We start from the raw sequence: 26,322 nt of genomic DNA, 5'->3' as shown, positions 1-26,322 counted from the left end.
TTTACAAATTTCCTTTAGTAAACTGTGTAATTCCCCCATAGATTGCAGGTTGACCAACACACATAATATTAGGGGCATTGTGGAAAGTTGTCTTCTGGGGAAAAATCATAAGATGGGACTACATGCCCTAATTTATAGAGAACCTACCAGGGATTCCTCATCTGTGGTACAAGTAAATAAAGATGTCTCTTTGACTGGTTTAAGGAATTAAGTTTAACTAAAAACAATAATCTAATAAGCAGTTGTAAGAAATTCAAGAAGATCAGGACATTATTAATGGATTCAGGACAGTAGTTGGCAAATAAGTGTAGATCGAATACAGAACTCTGTTCTAAAGCACCATCAATGTGAAATATCTCTAATCAGATGTGTTGTATATATGAAAATATAAAGGTGTGAAATCTGACTTACTGTTACCTCTGATAGACAGAGGCGTAACTCTGGGAGGCAATGGAATCTGCCGCCGGGCTCCTGCTCCCAAGGGGCGTCACTCTCTTCCCCTGCAAGTTTGATTCAGTTCATTGGAAACCGCCAATATTGCTTCTGTTTCTAATTCCACCCCCCATCAGGACCATAGGCATCACAGGCTCTTTAATTTCAACATAATATACATAACATACATACATACATACGCATAACTATATTTATACAAGGTGCTATGTGTGTGTGTGTATGGGGGGGGGGGGGACACCAATGTTTATCTTGCCTCCAGGCAACTGGGATGAACTTACACCACTGCTGATAGATATAAATCCCTTGCTGGCACTTCCTAGCCCTGTATCTCTCTCTCAAATAGCTTATACATAATTCAAATCTTCCCTAGAGGCCCAGTGGACTCTTTCCCTCCCACCCGCCCTAACCCCTCCCCCTGTTTGTACCTTTATTCTTTCTTACTATTTTCTCCCCCTCTGATATTCTCTACATTTCTTGTTCTCATTCTTTTTTCTTTTTCCTATTTGTTACATTTGAAGGTAAATATTATTCTTTTTTTTTCGTTTCTGTGAATTTTCTGATTGCAATGTTTGCTCTTCTGTTAAATATTTTGTATACGGTTTCAACACATATGCATCTTTCCACGCGTTATTTTTGTCAACATTGTTTGTCTCTATGCCCAGACTTTTAGTTATATGTAAAAAGCTTTTAATAAATATTACTTGCAAAAAAAAGAAGTAGGAAATCCACCCTGAAAAAATTGACCAGAATTACAGGGACATTTAGGTTTCATTGTTAACTTTGTTAGATTCCATTGTTTAATAAAAGATGTGAATAGAAATGTAGGAGAACGGTGGCCATCACCGACACTATCAGCATGACCTCCTGTTCAACAAGAGCTGAGCCACCAAGTGGACAACTTGAGGGTTCACCAAGCAGTCCAACACCTCATTGCTTGTTATGGAGTTTGATGTTCGTGCTCCTAAATTGGCGTTTTCGGTGTACATGCCGCCATCTTTGTGCTCTTTTTTTGCCAGCCTAGGCTGGGACTCTGTGCTTCCCGTAGTGTCATTTGTTTCTCTTGTAGTATAATCAGTTAATACAGGTAAAACAGGAACAAGATGTTGGCTAAACAAACCACTTCCTGAGAACTGCCCTTTTCCAGGCTCCTGTTGCCTATCCATTTTCATCTTCTTTATTTCAGGGTTTTCTAGCCTGTGGCTCCTTCCCAACTCATCTGCTGCCCTCTTGTGTTCTGTGTAGGCAGAAACCGCTGTATTTAAATACTTCAGGTTTGTTTCATGAGAAGTTGCTCCATCCTGTTAACAAGAAAATGATTGGATTAAGTCACCAAAGGGTTAACAAGTCAGGCTTCACTGGCCTTGTATTAAACCAGAAAACTGCATACAATGCTTTTCCTTCAACTTTGCAGGCAATATTTATATGCTTTCAGAGTTCAGTCTGCTACCGGATCAGCATATTTTCTCCTTCAGGGGGCCAATTACCTCTCTCGCCCCCTCCTAAGTTCTGTGTAATCAAAACAATACAAACAAAACAATCTTCAACTTTGTAGATTTGAATCTGAAAATGTTCGTGATACGTTTTTATTGACAATCTTTGAAATGAACATACAGTAGGTAGAGAACAACCACAGCTGGAGCAAGGTGATAAAACCAAGATATAGAAAAACAGGTGAATAACAGTTTGTTGAAGACCTGTTGTGCTCTATCAATATTTTCTATTATATTATGGGGAAAATTTACTAAGATAAATTCGTAAAAAAAAAAGTGGATTTTCATAGGAAAATACAATTTTTTTGACGTATTCGTATTTTTGGCATTTACTATGCTAAAAATACGAATTTTCGTATTGGTATTGATGGGAATGAATACACCATCGAAAGAATATGACAGGAATCACCATTCAAAAGAAAAATACGGCCACTATTTGGCGTAAAACGGCCACGAATGGCCAGCCAAATCCGGCAGGAAAATACACTTTATTTTCCTGTCAATTTTGGCTTTAGCCTGCACGGATCAGTCAGATCCGTGCAGGCTTCAGTGTGTAAAAAAAGATTTAAAAAAAACAAAAACCGGTGTGGGGTTATGGCTGGCTAACCAGCACGTCTCTCCTGGAATCCGGACACAGCGAGGAGCACAGGCTGCACAGAATAGCCCAGGAAAGGGAGGGGAAAAAAAAGTTGAGGAAAAAAAGTCGAGGAAAAAAAAGTCGAGAAAAAAAAGTCGAGATAAAAAAAGTAGAGGGAAAAAAAGTCGAGAAAATAAAGTAGAGGAAAAAAAAGACGAGAAAAAAAGTCGATAAAAAAAGTCGAGGAAAAAAAAGTCGAGGAAAAAAAAGTCGAGATAAAAAAAGGAGAGGAAAATAAAGTCGAGGTAAAAAAAATCGAGATAAAAAAAAGTCGAGGAAAGAAGTCGAGGAAAAAAATGTAGAGAAAAAATAGTCGAGATAAAAAAAGTCGAGGAAAAAAAGTCGAGAAAAAAGTCGAGGGAAAAAAAGTCGAGAAAAAAAAGTAGAGATAAAAAAGTCGAGGAAAAAAAGAGAAAAAAAGTCGAGGAAAAAAAAGTCGAGAGAAAAAAGTCGAGAAAAAAGTAGACAAAGACGAGAAAGACTCATCACTATTTCTTAAAATTAGACCCTGCCCATTATTGTCCTAAAGCTCTATGAGAACAGAATAAAAGTAATTCATCACCAGATAAAGGGCTAGTTTAATTAGAAGCGTTTTGCTATTGAGAAAACGACTATTGCTAAAACAGGGCGGGATGTTCTAAAATCCGCAGCCCAGCTCCGCCCCCATTCGCATACACAATTATCACATATGCTCTAACATATGCGATAATTATGGCAAAGGACAGCTGGCCTTTGCGGTCAGAGTCAGCGGGTCCGACTGGGACCCAACGGCTCCCCCCTCCCTCACCCTGCGCTGCGTCGGGCTCTCCTCCTCCCTGCACCCGGAAGAGGATTATAGTGCAGGGAGTAGGAGGTCATTGCGTCGCGGTAGAAGCCCGTAGTCTTCTATGTGGCGAAAAAAAGTCGAGGGGAAAAAAGTCGAGAAAAAAAAGTAGAGGAAAAAAAAGTCGAGATAAAAAAAGTCGAGGAAAAAAAGTCGAGGAAAAAAATGTCGAGAAAATATAGTCGAGAAAAAAAGTCGAGGAAAAATAAGTCGAGAAAAAAAAGTCGAGATAAAAAAAGTCGAGGAAAAAAAGTAGATAAAAAAGTCGAGAAAAAAAAGTCGAGGAAAAACAGTCGAGAAAAACAGTCGAGAAAAAAAAAGTCGAGGAAAAAAAGTCTTGAAAAAAAGTCGAGGAAAAAAAGTTGAGAAAAAAAAGTTGAGAAAAAAAGTCGAGGAAAAAAAAGTTGAGGAAAAAAAGTCGAGAAAAAACAGTCGAGAAAAAAAAAGTCGAGGAAAAAAAGTCGAGGAAAAAAAGTCGAGGAAAAAAAGTTGAGAAAAAAAAGTTGAGAAAAAAAAGTAGATAAAAAAAGTCGAGAAAAAAAAGTCGATAAAAAAGTCGAGAAAAAAAAGTCGATAAAAAAGTCGAGAAAAAAAAGTCGAGGAAAAAAGTAGAAAAAAAAAGTCGATAAATAAAGTCGATAAAAAAAGTCGAGGAAAAAAAAGTCGATTAAAAAAAGTTGAAAAAAAAGTCGAGAAAAAAAAGTCGAGATAAAAAAAGTAAAGAAAAAAAGTCGAGGAAAAACAGTCGAGAAAAAACAGTCGAGAAAAAAAAAGTCGAGGAAAAAAAGTCGAGAAAAAACAGTCGAGAAAAAAAAAGTCGAGGAAAAAAAGTCTTGAAAAAAAGTCGAGGAAAAAAAGTTGAGAAAAAAAAGTTGAGAAAAAAAGTCGAGGAAAAAAAAGTCGATAAAAAAAAAAATCGAGAAAAAAAAGTCGAGGAAAAAAGTTGAGAAAAAAATCGATAAAAAAAGTCGAGGAAAAAAAAGTCGATTAAAAAAAGTTGAAAAAAAAGTAGAGGAAAAAAAAGTCGAGAAAAAAAAAGTCGAGATAAAAAAAGTCGAGGAAAAAAAAGTCGAGAAAAAAAGTAGCTAAAAAAAGTCGAGATAAAAAAGTCGAGGAAAAAAAGTCGAGAAAAAACAGTCGAGATAAAAAAAGTCGAGGAAAAAAAGTCTTGAAAAAAAGTCGAGGAAAAACAGTCGAGAAAAACAGTCGAGAAAAAAAAAGTCGAGGAAAAAAAGTCTTGAAAAAAAGTCGAGGAAAAAAAGTTGAGAAAAAAAGTTGAGAAAAAAAGTCGAGGAAAAAAAAGTTGAGGAAAAAAAGTCGAGAAAAAACAGTCGAGAAAAAAAAAGTCGAGGAAAAAAAGTCGAGGAAAAAAAGTCGAGGAAAAAAAGTTGAGAAAAAAAAGTTGAGAAAAAAAAGTAGATAAAAAAAGTCGAGAAAAAAAAGTCGATAAAAAAGTCGAGAAAAAAAAGTCGATAAAAAAGTCGAGAAAAAAAAGTCGAGGAAAAAAGTAGAAAAAAAAAGTCGATAAATAAAGTCGATAAAAAAAGTCGAGGAAAAAAAAGTCGATTAAAAAAAGTTGAAAAAAAAGTCGAGAAAAAAAAGTCGAGATAAAAAAAGTAAAGAAAAAAAGTCGAGGAAAAACAGTCGAGAAAAAACAGTCGAGAAAAAAAAAGTCGAGGAAAAAAAGTCGAGAAAAAACAGTCGAGAAAAAAAAAGTCGAGGAAAAAAAGTCTTGAAAAAAAGTCGAGGAAAAAAAGTTGAGAAAAAAAAGTTGAGAAAAAAAGTCGAGGAAAAAAAAGTCGATAAAAAAAAAAATCGAGAAAAAAAAGTCGAGGAAAAAAGTTGAGAAAAAAATCGATAAAAAAAGTCGAGGAAAAAAAAGTCGATTAAAAAAAGTTGAAAAAAAAGTAGAGGAAAAAAAAGTCGAGAAAAAAAAAGTCGAGATAAAAAAAGTCGAGGAAAAAAAAGTCGAGAAAAAAAGTAGCTAAAAAAAGTCGAGATAAAAAAGTCGAGGAAAAAAAGTCGAGAAAAAACAGTCGAGATAAAAAAAGTCGAGGAAAAAAAGTCTTGAAAAAAAGTCGAGGAAAAAAAAGTCGAGAAAAAAAAGTCGAGATAAAAAAAGTCGAGTAAAAAAAAGTCGATTAAAAAAAGTTGAAAAAAAAGTCGAGGAAAAAAGTAGAAAAAAAAGTCGATAAATAAAGTCGATAAAAAAAGTCGAGGAAAAAAAAGTCGATTAAAAAAAGTTGAAAAAAAAGTCGAGGAAAAAAAAGTCGAGAAAAAAAAGTCGAGATAAAAAAAGTCGAGTAAAAAAAAGTCGAGATAAAAAAGTCGAGGAAAAAAGTTGAGAAAAAAAAAGTCGAGGAAAAAAAAGTCGAGGATAAAAAAAGTCGAGAAAAAAAGTCGAGACATAAAAGTAGAGAAAAAAAAGTCGAGGAAAAAAGTAGAAAAAAAAAGTCGATAAATAAAGTCGATAAAAAAAGTCGAGGAAAAAAAAGTCGATTAAAAAAAGTTGAAAAAAAAGTCGAGGAAAAAAAAGTCGAGAAAAAAAAGTCGAGATAAAAAAAGTAAAGAAAAAAAGTCGAGAAAAAAAGTCGAGGATAAAAAAAGTCGAGAAAAAAAAGTCGATAAAAAAGTCGAGAAAAAAAAGTCGAGGAAAAAAGTAGAAAAAAAGTCGATAAATAAAGTCGATAAAAAAAGTCGAGGAAAAAAAAGTCGATTAAAAAAAGTTGAAAAAAAAGTCGAGGAAAAAAAAGTCGAGAAAAAAAAAGTAAAGAAAAAAAGTCGAGAAAAAAAGTCGAGAAAAAAAGTCGAGAAAAAAAGTAGAGGAAAAAAAAAGTAAAAAAAAAAGTCCAGAAAAAAAAGTCCAGAAAAAAAAGTCCAGAAAAAAAAGTCGAGGAAAAAAAAGTCGAGGATAAAAAAAGTCGAGGATAAAAAAAGTCGAAAAAAAAAAAGTTGAGGATAAAAAAAGTCGAGGATAAAAAAAGTCGAGAAAAAAAGTCGAGATAAAAAAGTCGAGAAAAAAAAGTCGAGGAAAAAAGTAGAAAAAAAAAGTCGATAAATAAAGTCGAGAAAAAAAGTAGAGAAAAAAAGTCGAGGAAAAGAAAGTCGAGAAAAAAAAGTCGATAAAAAGCTGGTAGCTCTCGAGGACTAGGGTTGGCTACCCCAGCTCTAAGACATAAAAGTCGAGATAAAAAGTCGAGATAAAAAAGTCGAGAAAAAAAAGTCGAGGAAAAAAGTAGAAAAAAAAAGTCGATAAATAAAGTCGAGGAAAAAAAAGTCGAGGAAAAAAAAGTCGAGAAAAAAAAGGTCGAGATAAAAAAAGTTGAGGAAAAAAAGTCGAGGAAAAAAAAAATCGAAAAAAAAAGTCCAGAAAAAAAAGTCGAGATAAAAAAAGTCGAGGAAAAAAAAGTCGAGGATAAAAAAAGTCGAGAAAAAAAAGTCGAGATAAAAAAAGTCGAGATAAAAAAAGTCGAGGAAAAAAAAGTCGAGAAAAAAAAGTCGAGATAAAAAAGTCGAGAAAAAAAAAGTCGAGATAAAAAAAGTCGAGGATAAAAAAAGTCGAGGATAAAAAAAGTCGAGAAAAAAAAGTCGAGATAAAAAAAGTCGAGGAAAAAAAAGTCGAGGATAAAAAAAGTCGAGATAAAAAAGTCGGAAAAAAAAGTCGAGATAAAAAAAATCGAGGAAAAAAAAGTCGAGGAAAAAAGTAGAAAAAAAAGTCGATAAATAAAGTCGATAAATAAAGTCGAGGAAAAAAGTAGAGAAAAAAAGGTCGAGATAAAAAAAGTCGAGGAAAAGAAAGTCGAGAAAAAAAAGTTGATAAAAAAGTCCAGAAAAAAAAGTCGAGAAAAAAAGTCGACAAAGACGAGAAAGAAAGACTCATCGCTATTTCTTAAAATTAGACGCTACCCATTATTGTCCTAAAGCTCTAAGACAGTGGTAGCCAACCCTAGCCCTCGAGAGCTACCAACAGTTCACATTTTCCAGACAACCTAGCTGCTGCACAGCTGCACTCATTAATCACTGACACATTTTAAAAGATACACAGATGGAGCTAATTAGCTCACTTGTGATTCTGTGAGGAGACCTGCAAAACATGCACTGTTGGTAGCTCTCGAGGACTAGGGTTGGCTACCCCAGCTCTAAGACATAGGTGTCAAGCACAAGGCCCGCGGGCCGAATCCGGCCCGCCAGACCTGCTAATGTAGCCAGCACAGCCGCCGCCATCTGCCCTGCACAAGGCATTCCTCTTTTTTTATTTTTTCAATGTGCGCCGTGCGGGGGGTACACGGCGGGAAGCGGTGGCTGCACTGGTAGGCAGCAATGGCATGTGTCAGAAATGTAATGTATGCAGCGGCAGCCATAACCCACAGCCATAACCACAACTATACCTTACACCAGTGGTTCCCAAACTGTGTGCCGTGGCTCCCTGGGGTGCCTCGGGACACATGCAGGGGTGCCGCGGCTTGGTGGTCTAGGACCAACTCAAATTATTAATGGTTAATTATTTATGAGCAAAACCAGTGCTGGTAGCTGGCAATCATAGAATGTGTACCAATAGAAGCAAATCCTGCCCTTTACCATGTAACTGACCCTAAGAATCGCATATAAACCCAATCTAAATAAAAAAAAATTGACCTTGGGGTGCCGTGAAAAAAAGTCTGATTCTCTAGGGTGCCGTGAATCAAAAAAGATTGGGAACCCCTGCCTTACACACTACAAGCTTCACACCAGGAAATAACCTCCCCTCTCTCCTGATACAATATCTCTTTCCTTCAATTTCCAGGTCCACTCTATTCCTTGTAGATTTGCTATATATTCATGCTGCTATAACCCCTTCTGCTTTTGTGCCTGAAACACTCTTCTTTATATAGGTCTCCACAACCATGGTATAAATGCACCTGAAATAAAGCTATTCCCTTGCCACATTAATGGTTTTATGTTACTATGTGTTAGGTATGGATTAATGGGTTGCCCCGAATTAGGTTAACAGTCAATATATTGACCTCATATGATCGACATGAAACAGTTTGACTGGGTCAAAATGTCGTCAAGGGCACTAGATTGAGAGGTAAAAGGTACACACTAGAAAAAAGTTGAAAAGCACAAAAGGGCGACACATGAAAAAGATCTATATGAAAATGGTTTACAAATGACATTTTCACAGACAAAAAATTTGATACCCTGATTAGTGTACCATGTTCCCAGCATGGCTCCCGTTCTTAAAATGATTTGGGAAGATTACTATTCCCCGTCATAGTCCATGTAGATGGTAAAGTATGCAAAAGTGGAATAAACAAAACATCCAAAAATGGTGTCGACCATTTGAACGTATCAACTATAAACACTAATGACATTTTACATTGTTGATATATTGACTACTGTATGTCGAAAAAGTGCCTGTCAGCCATATAGGGGTGGGCCTATAATCCGGATAACCGCTGGGTCACATCAAATTATTCAGGTGTTGTGATGGGCAGTCAGATCATTCATTAAACAATGCAGTCTCCAGTCTAAAGTGCAGCGTCCAGTTTTCAATTATTATTTTTTTCTTTAAGAAGGGGAACCAAACCAGTATCTTGCTTAGGGTCCCATATGGACAAAAAAGAGCTCTGGAGTTAAAAAGTAATATATTGGTCTTTTTTTGTGTTTGTACAGTCCAGTTGGATATATACAGTGAGCAAACAGTTCAGTGTCATGGCATTTTAGATTGGGTATCTGGGAAATAGAACATAGTACTTACTAGGGATGCCAATCCCGGGGCATTTTTTCAATCCCGGAATTCGGGATTGAAAAATGCCCAATCCCGGGATTCCCGGGATTGGCATCCCTAATACAAAAACCGCCCCGGGCACCCCGCATATCTGCTTACTTTGCGGTGCGGTTTGACCGGGTGGGTGATGTGCCGGAAGGGTAAGCGATAAGCCGGGCGGGTGGGCGGGCTTTCGGGCTGACAATGGAGCCGGGTGGGTGGTTAAATTTAGAAAGCTGAGCGGGCTGTTGAATCAGGCAGCCAGGGTGGGAGGGCAGCACGCATAGGACAAGGCACGCTGCGGGGGACGGGAGAAGCTGGGCAGGGTCTGAGCACCAGCTCAGACCCTGCCCGGCATTAGCATGCGCAGTCTAATCCCAAAATCCCGGGATTGGATTGAAATCCTGGTGTTTTAGTGGCCAAATCCCGGGATCCCACTGATCCCGATCCCGGGATTGGTCACCCTAGTACTTACTGTACCAATGCAGTCTGGATACACATCTCTACAGCAATATATTGTTAGGCTGGCCGCCTAGGTGCTGGTTGTAATTTCTGGGGACTGTAGCCGGGACCGCTGGTTAGAACGGCCACGGCGAACCCTAGACTGACTCCATTGAGCACCTCGGGCAGATGACAAACCCCTGCGAAAACTAGTCTTCACCTTTGGCCGCCGCATTCGAAGGAGCGAGTTAGGCCCGCTCCAACCTCGATGCAGCCAGGTCTTAAGAAAGGACAAAGAATTTGTGATCGTCAGAGGTGGGCTCAAGAGGATACTCTAGCTACCGGGCCTAACTGAAAAATAACCCCGATCTGCCGGCACCTGGCCAAGGACAGGACTGCGACCCAGTCGCAAGCACAAGAGGGAGAATATGGGGAGTCTCCAAAGAAAAAGTAACAAGAGAAGCGAGTCCCCAAAACTGAACCAGGACTAAACGGGGAGCCCTACCTAATCAAGGAATGGAAATGACGAGAGACGGGGAACTGAAAGTAAATAGCTGGTAACTTCCAGTAAAGGAGACGGACTGGGCCCACGGTGGGGCAAAGTCCAGAACTCCCAAATGAAATAACGGGCTGGACAGCCGAATAAACAAAAGTATACTGGCGGACTGCCAAAGGAATAACAAAGAATAACCAGGCTCCACTGGAGCACTTACGTGACCCAAGGCTGGGGAAAACCAACAGGATAGACCCAGGCACGGGAGAGCACTGAACCAGGGCAAACTGGAGCAAGTGACCAGGATCAAGGACCGGCATAAGCTAAGGGATAAACTATAACCGGCGCCATATTGACTGCATCCATCCCTTAAGAAGGATGGAGCAGCCAATCCACTGCCGCCGCCATGACCAGCCCATAGCCTAATTGATTCAGGTGGCTGAGCGCGTCCCTCGGCGTCCCCTGTTGCCAGGCAACCGCTGAGCTGCTGCAGGGGAACGCCGAGAGCTGGATGACGCGCTTCCTTGCCGAGCGGAAGCCGCGTCATCCCGCCGTGCGTAAGTGATGCGCGGACACTCGGCGGTGCAGGGCGTAAGTGCCATGTGCACCCTCTGGGCACCGCCCCCTGCCGCTGAGTGTCTGCGGCACTAACAGATATTGAGTATAAGCAAAAGAGTGCATGCAAAAGGTATGTTAATTGGGGCATTGGTGATGAGCAATAATTTCTATTATAGGACAAAGGGGTCTTATGCAATATCCTTCACACACGCACCAGGCAAGTACAGAGTCACTTATCTAGTACAGATGTGGAATAGTTCTTGTTTTTTCTCACTCAGGGATTGCTCCATGTGTAGGCCCCCAACAATGGCGATGGGTGATCCTATGCATCGCCATTTTTATCACCAGCCTATCAGCTCTTACCTGTCATTTTTCAAACCAAGCCTGTAACTTCAAACTTAGGAGCTGATTGGCTGGTGATAAAAACCAGACACTTTATCACTTCACCGAGTTTAATAAATTTGCCACTCAGTCCTATGCACTCACCTCAGTAGGATTAAGCCAGTCACATGTGGTACCGGTTGAGCTGTCTGCAGATTTAAAGGCACACACCACTGTTCTTGTAATAGCTTCTTCCATGCGAGCCTCATGATCTGAATCCTATTTTAGAAAGAGAGATTTTATTCCACTTTTACAAAGAATCTTATTCTTAGTCTAAATCACCAGAAACCTCCATAGACCAACAAATCTGATTTCTACACCATTAGCTGCTCATGCATGTTCATACTCATCACAGTAATAAATAAATAACCTGGTTCTAAAATAGAAAGTATGGATTTCTATTGCAGCTGACGGTCTCATGGTTAGTAACATGGCATGTGAATACGTACATGACACAGCAACACTAATAGTGAGTTAACAATGTCCAAGATACGATATTGGGCTTTGATCATCTGGTTTACTGAAAATGGCTAACCAGTCTGAGTATTACCAGAAAACACATTTGATAACATCTACACTCAATGTATAGTATCTTAACTACACAGGATCAGAACTCTGGAAAAGACTTAACAACCATACCTGTGCAACACACACTGTACAACACACATAATTCACCAGAGATAATTTCATTGGCCATCACAGGTTCTCAAAAGAGAATGACCAATCACTACATATTTATATAATTACCAATAAACAATGGAATAGTTTTATAAAAATAAAAAAAATGCAACTGGTGGACAAAACCATTGTGGGGCGTATCCTGCTTTATGCTTGTCAAACACATCTTCCTTTGTGAATCACGTATATAACTATGAAGGCTTTTCAATGGCATCTCATCTTGTGGCAGTAAGAACGTAATTGGGCACTCTCACATAAGAAATGCTAATGCGTCATACACATGGGGCAATTGTAACCCTATTTCTAAGCGATCTGATTAGATCGCTTAGAAATTAAGCATGGATTGCTCCATGTGTAGGCCCCCAACAATGGCGATGTGTGATCCTGTGCATCGCCATTGCTGGGCTAGATTTATAGCCTGGCAATGGGCTATACTGCATTCAACAGTGCAGTATAGCCTGTATAAAATGCATTTATACTGCAATTAACATGCAGTATAAATCTAGTAATCGCCAGTGTTCTCTCCCCAGAGAACACCGGCCTTGCCAGATTCCTCAGCACACATCGCTGGTGCATTGCTGTGTGCTGAACCATCTGTGCTAAGCAGTACTGATCAGCACGGGGCACCTGTCACCCTGTGTGTATGGGGCTTAAGTGACTACTTGGCTTGGTATTTGCAGGCTATTCTGAGGTGAGCGTATCTGCAATTACGGACTTCAGATTTCTCTTTGCAACCTAGTATAGGGCCTGGTGCGCACTGACAGGAGGTATCAAAAAAATAAAGAAAAAAAGAGAGAGAGAGAGTAGTTAGGGCTAGTCTGGCCTTCAAGTTAAAAACAACTCTCCAATGAGGACACATCTTAATAACATGTGACGCTTTTCTTTTCCCTAAAATCAAATCTGAACTCATGGGAACCCATTAATCATTAGTTACTGAGATAAAGAATAAAATAAAGGAGGTGTTAAAACTTCTGACAGATAATGAGCTCTTTGACCAATGAAAGATAAGAATGGTTTGTGGATGCAAAAGGAAAGAACAAAGAAGGGGAATGGTGGAATTAAATTATACTTAAAATAATTAAATGTAAATTATAGCAGCAGTCTCGTTATTTAACAGCCACATCTCATATAGCAGCAAGTAGAGGACACAACATCTAAAACAGACTCCTAAATAATGTGGCAAGACAGTAAGGGGCCCTGTTGCTGCCCTGTTAAACTATCTTCATTTGCTTGTCAAGCCTGGAATACCAGAATGCAGGGTTGGTTCTTCCATCTACTGCGGTAAGTCACTGGGGCATTTTCTAACAACCAGCTTAGCAAAGATACAGGAAGAGAAGCATAGCAAGCAATATATCATGTCTCTGGTTTAATAAGGTATTTCTACTTACATAACGTCCTTCCATTCAGAACGCTAATATAGACATTTAAATTCTGTACATTTAACATTTACATAATCAATACTGTGCACCCTAACACGATTTTCTTGTTCCTATTCCCTGTAGAAAGCAATAGGTTGACCAGAAGCAATGTACAGATAAAGGTGCTGTGAATAATAATATTTAATTTAAGACATGTGTCCCTCCCTCCTACATCTACACCACTGACATTGATTGTCCTCTGAGCGGTATCTATCGTTACTCCAGTTCGGTTTGGTATATTCACCAGCGCTTCAGTAACCTGCTGCCTGAGATAGTCAAGATATGGAAAACAGGCAGGAGGGTTAACACTTCATCTTCCAAGTTATATTATACGGTGTTAAAGTATCAAAGCTACATTGTTATCGTATTTGACTCTGAAAAGGTTAAATACAGAAAGAATCTCAAAGATGCATTTAATGATGCAAACACAGGGGTATGGAAAGGTCATTGAAATCTAATCCCCGTTTTATGGTCAGTGAACTACACAAGCGAACAAAGGTTTAGAATACGAGACTAATAAAAAAAAAAAACTCATTTAACTACCTTTTAATTTTCTTTCTTTTCTTAAGCCCATACCCTGTACATGATTATGTCAGATATTCATGTTGAGTGACAGACCAGAATGGCAAAATGACATAATATAAGGATATACAAGTTTGTGTGCAGAATGTTAATGCTCGCAATACGCACGTGGGGAGAAATGTAATACGATGTGGTGCGATTATTAGTCATGTTTTAAAATCACACTAAATTGCATGCAAAAAAAATCTAACTTTTAAAAAAATTTGCAAATGTAATAGGGTGCGATTTTTTAGACAAAGGTGGAATTGGCATGTGTTTTAGTGCAATTTTTAGTAAGGAAAAAGTGCGTTTTTTATGAACAAAAATGTGCGATTTTTAGATATGTGGGAATTTTAGTACAGGTAATGATAATGTGCGGTATTTAGTTCAAAAATGGTGTGGGGTCCACCTCCTGAGCATAGCCAGCCGCGGGCTCATTAAGCCGGACCTGGTTCCAAAAATACGGGGGACAAAATGTGTATATATATATATATATATATATATATATATATATATATATATAAAAATATAAATATTCCGTGTGACTGGCACTCACATCTAAGCAGGATGCATTGCTTGGGTGACAATCCATATACAGGGCCAACTTCAGTCCAGTATTGGTATAAAGAGCGGAGTCACTCACCAGTCTTGAAGCAGAAAAGGAGTTGCCCACATGCCTCTTTGACCCAATACATCATATTCTATGATTGTTTGAGCAATAGATTATAATGAGGGTGTATTATAGATTAACTTTATATACACACAATTCATTTTGATAATATAGCTCTCGAATACTATTTAATTGTACGATAAGTGGTTCAGGGTCATGGGGAGCATAAATACTGATGTATTGGTACTTGTCAGACATCTTCACAAAGGTCCCACAGGTGGACCGAAACGTTGATTATCCCCTGCCATGCTGCCTGATTAAAACTCTTTTCTGCTTCAAGACTGGTGAGTGACTTTGCTCTTTGTACATAATATATTTATTTATATACAGGTTAAGTATCCCCTATCCGTGCATCCCATATCCGAATTAGTCCAAAAACCGTGGGTTTTTTTTGGAACAATTCATATATTTTTTTCCTTAACCCTTTTTTTAGACTTACAAAGTCCCCCGGTGTCCATGGCAGGCCTTCAGGATCCTCTCCAGCGATCCCAGGAGTGCTTTTGCGTGATGTCACCGGCACGCCTGGGAACTCGTGCAAAGCACTCCTGGGGCCGCTGGAGATACTGGAGACAGTGCTGAAGTCCTACTGTGGACTCCGGGGGACAACGTGGACGCCGAGGGACCACCATGCACCACCAGGGTACAGGTAATGTGAACGCAGTTATTGCGTGAGTGAGGGTTGGGTGATATGGGTGTGGGGGAGGTGCTTGGGGGTGGTGTGGGTGTGCGAGTGGTGGGTTCAGGGATACTGTGTGCCATTGAGTTGCAGTTGCGGGGTTGGGCCGTGTGGGTGGTGTAGTTTGGTTAGGTGCAGGTCCCCATGTTGGTGGGGGTGCTGTAGTCGGGTTGAGGATGGGGGGGGGGGGGTGTTGGAGGAGCCGATGAAGGGGGATGGTGGGTTAGGAAGGGTGTTTGTGGGTGCTGTAATCCCTAGTGGCGTGGGTTGGGTATGGTGAGGTGTGTGTGTTTACTGCAGGATGGAGAGATTAGCGGTTGGTCGTATGGTGGTATGGCATGCTGGGTGGGTGATTTACCTGGTATCTGTTGGTGGTAGAGTACAGAACACAGTGCGTACACTCTAGCCTATATCCACAAAAATATCGTTATAGTGCATATCTTTAACCATAAACAGCTAATGTGAATTCACCTTAAGTGGGGATGGAGAGGCACAGTGAATGGTTAGGAGTGATAGCGGGAATAAGGGGACAGTATGGGGATACGAAATGATACCGGAGAGGCAATATAGGAGGTAAGGTGTCAGTGCATATAGGCAGTATGGGAGGTGAGCAGTTACAGTAGGAAAGGTGAGGCAGTATAGAAGGTGAGGTGTGATAGTGGATATGGAGAGGCAGTATGGAAGATGAAGTGATGGTGGGTATGGATAGAAAGTATTGGAGGCAAGGTGTAATAGTGGGGATGGGGAGGCAGAAGTATTGAAGGTGGGGAGTGATAGTGGGTATGGAGAGGCAGTATGGGAGGTGAGAGAAGTAATGGCTATAGTGAGGCAGTATGGGAGGGGAGGAGTGATATTGAGAATGGATAAGAAGTGAGGAATGATAGCTGATATATACTGTAGCAGTACTGTAGAATGCAAGTTGTGTCAGTGAGTATGGGAATACACTAGTGTTGGAATTCATATGCAGATACAGCAGCAGTAGCACACAGAAAATAGGCATGCCGCACAGTATTTCAAATATCAAGTGCAATCATATGCTCAGCATGGCATGACTAGAATGGCCTTTTAATGTGTAAGGGGCCTCAGTTGTATGTGGATACATCTGTAGGAGAATTCCGTTAGCAAAAAAAAAAAAAAGAAGAAAAACGGCACTTGTCAGGGATTTTTTTTCACCAGCTTCTGGAAGAGAATAATGTGGTTCTGCGACCCAATTAACAGTGAAATCCACTTCACTCCCTAAATGCCTTAATACCTAAAATCCCCAGCTGATAGCTGTGTATAATTCATCCCACTGGGACTATTCAATTATTCCTGACACAGGCAATTATCAATGTCTAGCTGTGAGTTATCGGGTTTCACGACCATGCTAATGGTGGAATACTTGACCTTTTACGAATATCATGTACCATCTGATAATACTGTATAATGCCTGGTAATACACAAAGATAACGGGCATTGACCAACCTTTCAGAAGAAATCGAGAGGCTAATTGAATAGCCTCCATCATTAAAGCCAAAGTTACCACAGTTATTTACCAGCAGTAATATCACAAGGTAGCTAAATCTCAGAAGTAATAGAATGGCAATACTACTGAGATTTAAGAAAGATAGATTTAAATAGAGTTATTATCACATGACTACACTATAAATTAACAACATATTAATAACAAGTTCATTTTTTTGTAGTGCATTATTTTGGTAATGGTTTCCCCCAGGGCCAAAGTAATGTAAGTAATTCAAATGTTTAATATCCTACAATTAACTCTGCCTCATCCACAATTCATTACTATCTTCATTTTCCGTAGGCAGCCCTCACAGAGCCAATTAAATTGAGCCTTGAGTTAAAATTGGCACCATTATCTGATGTGAATGTTTTATAAAAGGGACTGTGGTTAGCACACAAAAGATGATGTAAAATATATAAGATGATAAATCGCTTATAGAGTAAAAATCTGAATTTCATTATATTAGAATGAAATAAATCTGCAGCCAAATTATTCTGCTGCATAATATAAAGTGTCGTTGGAGAAGCCTTTAAGAGAGGAAAAATAAGTAACTACCTACAGTATGTAACTGTAGCGGAATTATATAATATGCTATGCTTATAAAGGCAAAAACATTCCATACCATATAGTAAGACACATTTGTCAATCCAATTAAGTGCGAGTTGCCTTGTGTGAGCAGTAAGTGGTCATTTTCATAGAAAATTTGCAATGCACATGCATTTTTGCAGTCCAATCACAAACTCGCATTGCCGCAGTGAGAGTAATCTCGCAGTTTTTGTTAGCATCACTCTGAGGGAGAGAAATGGAAGATGCTAAATGGGGAAACTAACTAAGATGGGAGTTCTATTTCACATGAATTATTGCTATGGGCAACCAATCCGAATCTACTTCTTATTTATTAAGCACTTCTACAACAGGGGTGGCCAAACTGGTCTTCGAGATAACCAAACGGTCCACATTTTCCAAATCACCTAGCTGGTGCACAGCAGGAGTCATTACTAACTGTCACATTCCCCAGATCACCTAGGTGGTGCACAGCTGTAGTCATTACTAACTGTCACATTCCCCAGATCACCTAGCTGATGCACAGCTGTAGTCATTACTAACTGTCACATTTCCCAGATCACCTAGCTGGTGCACAGCTTTAGTTATTACTAACTGTCACATTCCCCAGATCACCTAGCTGGTGTACAGCTGTAATCATTACTAACTGTCACATTCCCCAGATCACCTAGCTGGTGCACAGCTGTAGTCATTAGTCACTGTCACATTTTCAAACATGCTGCATTCATTCCTACTATAGATCCACAGGTTGCCTGAAAAACAGGAACTGTTGCTAGATCTTGAGGACAGGTGTGGCCACCCCTGTTCTAGAAGATAATAGATAGGATCTTATTTGCTGCCCATAGCAACATCCCATCTGAAATACAACTCCCATATTAGTAAGTTTCCTCCAATCTATTTAGTGATATCACTCAGCTACATAAAAGGGAGGGGTAATCCAGAGTAAGAAAAAAAATTATTGTTTCCCAAATATGCAAATATATGTAACCAAGATCTCGGATTCCTACTACCATGTAGTTTTTAAATCTGGTTACTGATATCACTCAGAATTATTCAAGGAAATAATCAAGCAATGAGTATAGTCATGCTTATATTCCTGACTTTATAACACTGCCCCTTTAAGGACATAACTTCCAAATCGAGAATCTTTAATATCCAAAGCATAGTGACTACGGAAAGAATGAACAGATCACCACATAGCTGCTGCACAAATATCTTTCACAAACACCAGAGCCTTCTTAGCCTATGGGGTCAAACTGCTCTGGTTCAGTGTGACTTAAGATGTATCGCAGCTTTACTTCCACCTTTCATTAATTTAACATTGAGCAATAGTTTACATCGCCACTGCACATTGCACAACCTTTTCTGGCACCTTCTGGTAGGACAAACAAATGCTTTATATTACCCTGCCTAAATAGACGGATATTTCCCTCACCAAATCCAGCATATGCAACTTCTCTTCCTTTTCATATTTTGTATCTCTTGATTCAAGAGGAATGCAGACTACTTTTGCATGCAAGTTGCATTTGTTTTAAAACAACTCTGTCCAGCAGGATATTCAAATAAGGCTCCTCTGCCCATAATGCTTGCAATTCACCCACCCTTCTGGCTGAAATAACAGCTTTATAAGAACATCCTGTAGGGCTCAAATAAAGATAACATGAATGCATTTATTATCAAGTTTAGGGGCAGTATTCAATGAGAAAAATTCACCATGTTTTATGGCGAGTTTGTGCTTTTCTCACGTTGGGTGGAGACTTTTGCTCTCCAAAAGCGAGCAACCCTATTCAATGTGCACTTCTCGCCGTCTTTCTGAGTGATTTTCGCCGTGTCTCTCCATGTAGCAATTCTCCATCTTTTCATGGAGAAGTGGAATGTGAACTTTTTAAATAATAAAAGGTTTTTTGTTTTAATTTTGGTGTAAAAAAATCAGGAATTTTATTCTGAGAAGGGGCATGCTATTTTTATTCATGTGCTTATAGCACATGAATATATATTTTAATAAAAAAAAAAAATATATATATTTTTTTACACTGAGCAGCCAGCAGGGGGCCGGGAGCCGAGCTGCTCATTAGATATTCATATATTCACTGCACCTGATTATTACATATGCATAATCGGGAGCAGTGACTATACCCGGTCCCCTGCTGGCTCTGGGGGGGGGCAGCTTGTGCTGCCTGGGTCCCGGGGAGCCCACCTCCCCCCCACATACGTTCTGGGGCAGGCAGGGAGACTTCAATCTCCCTGCCTGCCACCGTCCCATGGCTCCCTGCCGCGGACGCTCGTCCGCTGCAGGGGTTAAGATTCGCCGCGAGGGGCTACTCGCCCCTCCGACATTGAATACGGAGAGAGCGAGTGGCAGCCAGCCCTCCGGAACGCAGTGAATGTGTAGTGAATCCTAAACCCAGCAAAACCAATAAACATTTCAAGTGCCATTTAGCCCACTCCATAATACCTGCTACTTCTCTAATTAGAATTCAACTTTTGGTGCTAACTTGGTGATTCAAGTAAGCTACTACCTTCTACATTGTCTGAGAACACCTTAGATCAGTGATTCAGCCTGTGGCACAGTAAACAAGATATTGAAATTGCCAAGACACACCATCAGTTTTTAATCAAATATAATACATAATTGACATATATATATATATATATATATTTAACATGTCCCCATTGTAATTCCACACACCTTCCCCCACAGCTGAATTATACAGACGTGTCCCTCATTGTAATTCCACATACCTGACCCCCAGCGTAATTTTACACACATGTCCCCATTGTAATTCCGCACACCTGCTCACACAGCATAATTATACACACATGTCCCTACTGTAATTCCACACACCTCCCCCCACAGCAGAATTATACACGTGTCCCTCATTGTAATTCCACATACCTGCCTCCAGTGTAATTTTACACACGTCCCCATTGTAATTCTATACACCTTCATCAGTTTAGATATACCTAATTGTATCCATCATGCGGGCAGTACGGATGGTGTAATTGTTAGCATTACTGTCTCAGCGCTGAGGTCATGGGTTAGATTCCCACCATGGCTCTCACTGTGCGGAGTTTGTATATTCTCCCCGTACTTGCGTGGGTTTCCTCCGGGTACTCCTGTTTCCTTCCACAATCCAAAAATATACTGGTAGGTTAATTGGCTCCCAACAAAATTAACCCTATAATGTCTGTGTGTGCGTGCACATGTGGTAGGGAATATAAATTGTAAGCTCTACTGGGGCAGGGACTGATGTGAATGTTCAACTATACTCTGTAAAGCGCTGCGGAAAAGGAATTAAAATATAACCTTTATTAGAGTTAATTGGTAAAAGTTGCGAAATATTGACTAAAAGACAAACGAATAAGACACAGACAGTGTGATTAAATAGCATACTAAATCCTCGCGCAGTGGATCCCCACTGCTGAGCCCTCCCCGATATGTAGGGTACAGTATTCTTTGTGGCTAGCATTACCAAGGTTTCAAATTTAGTACACTATACACCATAGATGTGCCACTCTCTTACTGACATATGACGTGATCATGGGAAAGGATCCCTATGTGGTCAGACGACTTGTCTATTGAATGGCAATAAGGGTGTGTAGATACAATGCACTATGCAATAGGAGTGAACAAGACTTCCAAATAGTAAATCTAAATGTTGGTGGCAAGTGACAGCCCAGAGCCTGTGTGTGGAGGCTGCGGGCATGTATTCACTGGCGGAGGCTGGATCCCACGTGCGGTCAGACGTACCAACACTGGAGTGCTTAGCCGATATGGGGACCAGCTGTCACCTGCGATAGCCGCTCTATGGGATCCACTGCGCGAGGATTTAGTATCCTTTTTAATCACACTGTCTGTGTCTTATTCGTTTGTCTTTTAGTCAATATTTTGCAACTTTTACAAATTAACTCTAATAAAGGTTATATTTTAATTCCTTTTCTCCCAAATTGCACCACCAAGTGATATTCTCCTCTTTCCTAATAAAATTGTCTTCAAACCTGTGTCCCGTGGTAGCACACCCTCATCTACATATTATAACATATCACATCTATATGATATTGCAATAGAAACAAGAGGGGTCATTCTACAGAAATTATTATTCATTTTCCTGTGTGACTGGCACTACCGTCTCTCCCCTTTTTGCTCTTATTATGTGTGCCTCCAACATTTCCTTGGGGAGGGAGCCTGAGGAGGTAATGGTATTGAAGAGATCAGTGAGATAGGGTGTGAGAGTTTCGAGGTAGGTGAAGTAAAAGTTATTTATGAACCTGTCAGGGCCAGGGTCTTTACCTCGCGATAGGGATTTAATAGCGTTATCAACTTTAGATGGTGACCAAGGGGAATTTAAGACATCTAATTGATCATTGGACAAGGAGGGCAGGTTAACTCCATCTAAAAAAGAGGAGATAGAGGTTTTAGAGGGTTGAGGGGTTTCTAGGTTGAGAGCAGAGCCGGCCTTAGGCATAGGCAAACTAGGCAATTGCCTAGGGCATTTGGAATGCCTAGGGGCATCAGCAGCTTCTGCTGATTAAAATGATATGCAGCATGCCTACATTCTGTGTGTGAGTGAGGTGGTAACGGCATATGAAATAGTGTATTCATGGAAATCACTGTAACATAGCATTCTGTATACAGGTACAGCCACAGTCGCACACAGAATATAGGCATGCCACATATCATTTTAATCATCGGAAGCTGCTTGTGTGTGCAGGTCATAACAATGCAAATAAGACAAATTTTCAGCGAAAAAGGCACCCGACGTTAGCAGAACTGGCCAGGAGCTGCATGGCCTATTGAGACAAGATGTATGAGGAAACATCTGTATCCAAGCAGAGTCAGAGGTCACAGTGTTAGCGGCTGTGCGAGTGCTGTCTGCGGGTGGGTTGGTTGTGCAATAGTGTTCGGCATATGTGTAAGGGGCATTATGTGTGTCATGTATAAATGCATTAATAATGTGCGACATATGTGTAACAGGCATTATGTGTGTCATGTGTATAAGGGCATTAATAATGTGCAACATATGTGTAATGGGCATTATGTGTGTCATGTGTATAAGGGCATTAATAATGTGCAACATATGTGTAAGGGGCATTATGTGTGTCATTATGTGTATGAAGGGCATTAATAAAGGTTGACATAATGTGTAAGGGGCACTATGGTTATAAGGACATTAATAATGTGTGTTATGTGTAAGGGACATTACTGTGTGGTATTATCAGGGTTGCCGAGAGAAAGGGGTAGGGGGTACAAATTACCCAGGCCAAAGTCTGATGGAAGGGCCCAGTGGGGGCCCCGGGCCCCCTCCCCTTAAGTGACAGCAGCAGCTGCAGCTCTTCTCCTCTGCCCAGCACACACTGCTTTGTGCTGGGTTGCAGTGTGGCCATGGAGGTACTTAAAATACAATATTTTCTCAGGATTTTTTTTAAGGGTATAATGTGAATAATGTGAGGAGCAATGTACATAAGGTAAAGTGTACTACTGTGTGTTGTAACGTGAATAAGGGATACCATCGCATGATATAATGTGAATAAAGTTGCACTACTGTGTGGCATAATTTGAATTGGGGGTACTATTGTGTGGCCATGCCCCTTCCCAGCAAGAACACACCCCTGTTTGGGCTGCGCACCGAATGTGTGCACTGTTTCTATTTAAAATATTGCGGGTAGGAGCACCAAAATGATGACTGCTATGATGAGGGTTGATGGTGCTGGGAAAGGGGAGCAGGATCAGAGGCAGAACTAGTGGCGGTGCTAGGGGGCACCAGCCAAAATCTTGCCTAGGGCATCATTTAGGCTAGGGCCGGCTCTGGTTGAGAGATAGATTATTTAGTTGGGAATAGTATTTTAGAAATATCCTTTTGGTTCAAAAGTTTCTCGTTAGTGGGGGAGTGAATAAGCTTAATTCTATTTTTAGCGTGTTGCATTCTCAATTTACGTGCTAAAATTTTACCTGATTTATTTCCAGATAGGTAAAATTTTGTACGGAGTCTGTTCGATTAATTCTCTTCCTAAAGATCAAGGCCTTCTCCTGCTAACTCTCGATGCCGAGAAGGTGTTTTATAGATTGAATTGGTCCTACATGCACAAGGTCCTAACCCATTTTGGCTTTACAGACCGTATTCTAACATCTATTTTTGCACTATACTGCAGCTCTCCTACGGCTCGGGTGTTCAGGAATGAATTTCAGTCTGACCCGTTCTCCATTACAAATGGTACACAACAAGGCTGCCCTCTATTTCCATTGATTTTTATTTTGTCTATTGAACCCCTTGCCGCTTCCGTGCATAATGCTATAGGCATCCCCGGCCTCAAAATCGGTTTAACCTCTCATAAACGTAGTCTCTGCAGACAATGTTCTCTTTTTTATATCTGATCCCTCTACTTCCCTCACCATTCTCCATTCTAGATTGAATAAGTATAATTCTGCCTCTTACTATAAATTAAACATCACCAAAACCGATGCCCTCCCCATAAACCGCTCTTCCTCTCTAACCCACCTGCATTTGACCTACCAGTAAAATTGTCAAAAGGGCCCAATCAAATATTTAGGAATTTACATCCCTACACACTCCTCCGCTGTTTTCTATGCTAATTTCACCCCCTCCTAACAACTATGACGATCCTGGCTGGGGTGTTTAAAATCTCCCTTCTACCCAAACTCATATACCTATTCCACTCAATTCCATACATCTTCCCAAAACAAGATCTACGATCTTGCACCTCTATTTTAACCAAATATGTTTGGTCCTCCAAAGCCCTAATTTTAGCCTGATCTAGAATGGTACTGCCGAGAGCCTCAGGAGGCTTGGGCCTTCCTAACTTATATTTATATCAAGAGGCATGTCTACTTGCCTACCTCAAGTACTACTCAGATACCGATTTCACAATGGGATGGGTAGATCTTGAACTGGCTTTCTTCCCATTCACAGACCTGCTATGGATACCTAAGCCCCTCAGACCACACTGTCTTATCCTGCTCCTGTCTACTAAAGCATCACTGCTAGCCTGGTACAAATTATCTGCCACCATGCCTTCTTCAGCTTGCACCATATCACGCATCTCTATACTGTGACAAGACTGATCCCTAACTTAAACCGTCACAAATGGAGCTAATTGGGTATTACTCTTTTAAGAGATATTCTACATGGCCAATGTTTACTGCCTGTTTCCTTCCTCCAACTGCAATTGCCCCCCCCCCCCCCCTCCTCCTCAGAACACCTCCACTATTTTCAAAATAGCACACTGGTGGAAATCTCTCCCACTGGACGCACTCTCGCAGTCTCTCCTTGCCCGCACCACTTTATTTAACTCGAAAGGTGATGTTTCCTTCTGGTATAAAAGTTAGGTAACTTCTGTCATTTAGCTCCATCCAATGCTCAAAAGAAATGGAAACTGGACCAAGGTATAGCACTCACACCTGCTCAATGGCGTAAAATTTTCTTATCTCTTACTCCATGTCTAGATGTCTAAATCACACTGAAATGCACATTAAGTTGATCCATAGACTGTACTTGACCCCTGACCATCTTCATACCTTTTGGCCTTCTTGTTCTAACAAGTGCTGGGGTTTATGTGGTAATGCTGCCCACATATTTCACATCTTTTGGTCCTGCCTGGTAAATTTGCACTACTGGAATGTGGTATTCGCCTTAATTTATAAAGTACTAAGCATAAATATCTGTAACGATCCCGCCCTGTCGTTACTTCATATTATGCCTGCCAATGTTTCCCCTGCTAATAAATATGTTTTAGGTCATATTTTGATGCCACTCGAGCTAATCTGGCCCAGATGTGGAAGCAATCTGCTCCCCCGACACTGCTGAAAGTTATCCACAAAACAAACCATCTTCTTATGGAAACTGAATTTCTACAATACTCATAGTCAGCATCTTCACCTTTAGTATGCTGGTCTCCCTGGCATATTTATGTGTCTGAAGGCGAAGGAGCTCAATATTTCCCTAATGGTTCCAGTAGTGATCCCCTCCTGTTTAGCTTAAATTTTGTTTGGTTATGTATGCTTTTGTTGGTTATGATATATTACATCTACAGTGTCTAGGTATACAATCATATGGTCGGCCACTAATGGTCGACAGTCAAAAGGTCGACAGGGTCCAAATGTTGACAGGGTCCAAAGGTTGACAATGAAAATGTTGACAGGGTCAAAAGGTCGACAATAAAAAGGTTGACAGGGTCCAAATGTCGAGAGTCAAAAAGTTGCCAGGGTCAAAAGGTTGACCTTCAAAAGGTCGACATGGAAAGGTCTAGATATAAGGCACAGTTTAAACAACTGTGTCAAAGGGTCATTGGGACTGAAACTAGACTGGGGAAGTCTTCAAAGATGTGCATGAGTTGAAAGTTACCACAGATCAACTGTAAAAGGAGCAATATAGTCTTGTCAATAAAACTGATGATTTGGAAAACAGATCAATGAGAAATTACCTGAGGATAGTGGGATTGGCCGAATTACATACATAAAGAAGCACTGTGGCAGGCTTTGCAACGTCACCATGATTTAACTTGGAATGGATCTAAAATTAGATCCAGTTTAAAAAATTAGTTTTAAGACTAATCTGCTGAGGTTACACGGGCCTGCAAGGCTTTTTCTCCACTCTGCATGCAGCTGTTATAGAGTCGGGATGCTTCGCCTTTATATATATCCTGCTAAAATATTTTCTGGAAATACATCCAAAGAGTTTTCTATGGTGGCAGATGCTGAAAGCTTTATTAAGGAAGACGAGACCGTAACCGGGTCTCGGTACACTTCAGACCGACATGCACGGGTTACAGGTTTAATATGTGATATCACATGGAAATGCTTTTTCCTTCTTTTTCTTTCTAAGTTTTTAGCTGCAAGCACTCCGTCACTGGGCTGCTGAAAACAAGTTGCACTATAAATAGCTCATTGTGATGTTCATAATATATTATATTCACGTTATTGTTCATTGTTTATTATATGCTGAAGAACTATTTCTCATTGTAATTGCAACCACAGCAATCATAGGAGGAAAAAAAAAATCACTGATACTGTTATGGTCTCTATGTGGAAGTGCCTTTATAGATATTTTATGTTACAATAGGCTGGGAGGCGTTAGGAGCAACCCTCACTTGTCAGGAGGATTGTGATTCTCTGAAAATGTCTAAGGAAGTCTAGATAGGTTGTGTTTTGACTGGCTGTTGCCAGAATTTATTTGTTTTCTTCTGGGCCTACATGGTCCCTGTGCTTATT

At 40.1% G+C, this 26,322-nt stretch overlaps 1 protein-coding gene across 2 annotated transcripts in view; it reads right to left on the bottom strand.

Annotated features, from left to right (window-relative positions):
* Nucleotides 1-1,202: 1,202 nt before the first annotated feature.
* HSPBAP1 (HSPB1 associated protein 1) overlaps nt 1,203-26,322 on the bottom strand; it is a 112,527-nt gene continuing 87,407 nt past the window's right edge. For both annotated transcript variants that reach the window (XM_083153612.1, XM_083153611.1), the window contains exons 7-8: nt 11,131-11,244; nt 1,203-1,751 (exon numbers count right to left, since the gene is read on the bottom strand). In XM_083153612.1, coding sequence (XP_083009738.1) covers nt 1,305-1,751; nt 11,131-11,244 — 561 coding nt within the window. In that variant the 3' untranslated portion in view covers nt 1,203-1,304. The remainder of the gene's footprint in view (nt 1,752-11,130; nt 11,245-26,322) is intronic.

This window comes from Crinia signifera, chromosome 7 (genome assembly GCF_055691185.1).
Source record: "Crinia signifera chromosome 7, ASM5569118v1, whole genome shotgun sequence".
NCBI lineage: Eukaryota > Metazoa > Chordata > Amphibia > Anura > Myobatrachidae > Crinia > Crinia signifera.
Note: the sequence above shows the minus strand (reverse complement) of the source record. Positions and strands in the feature narration are given on the sequence as shown.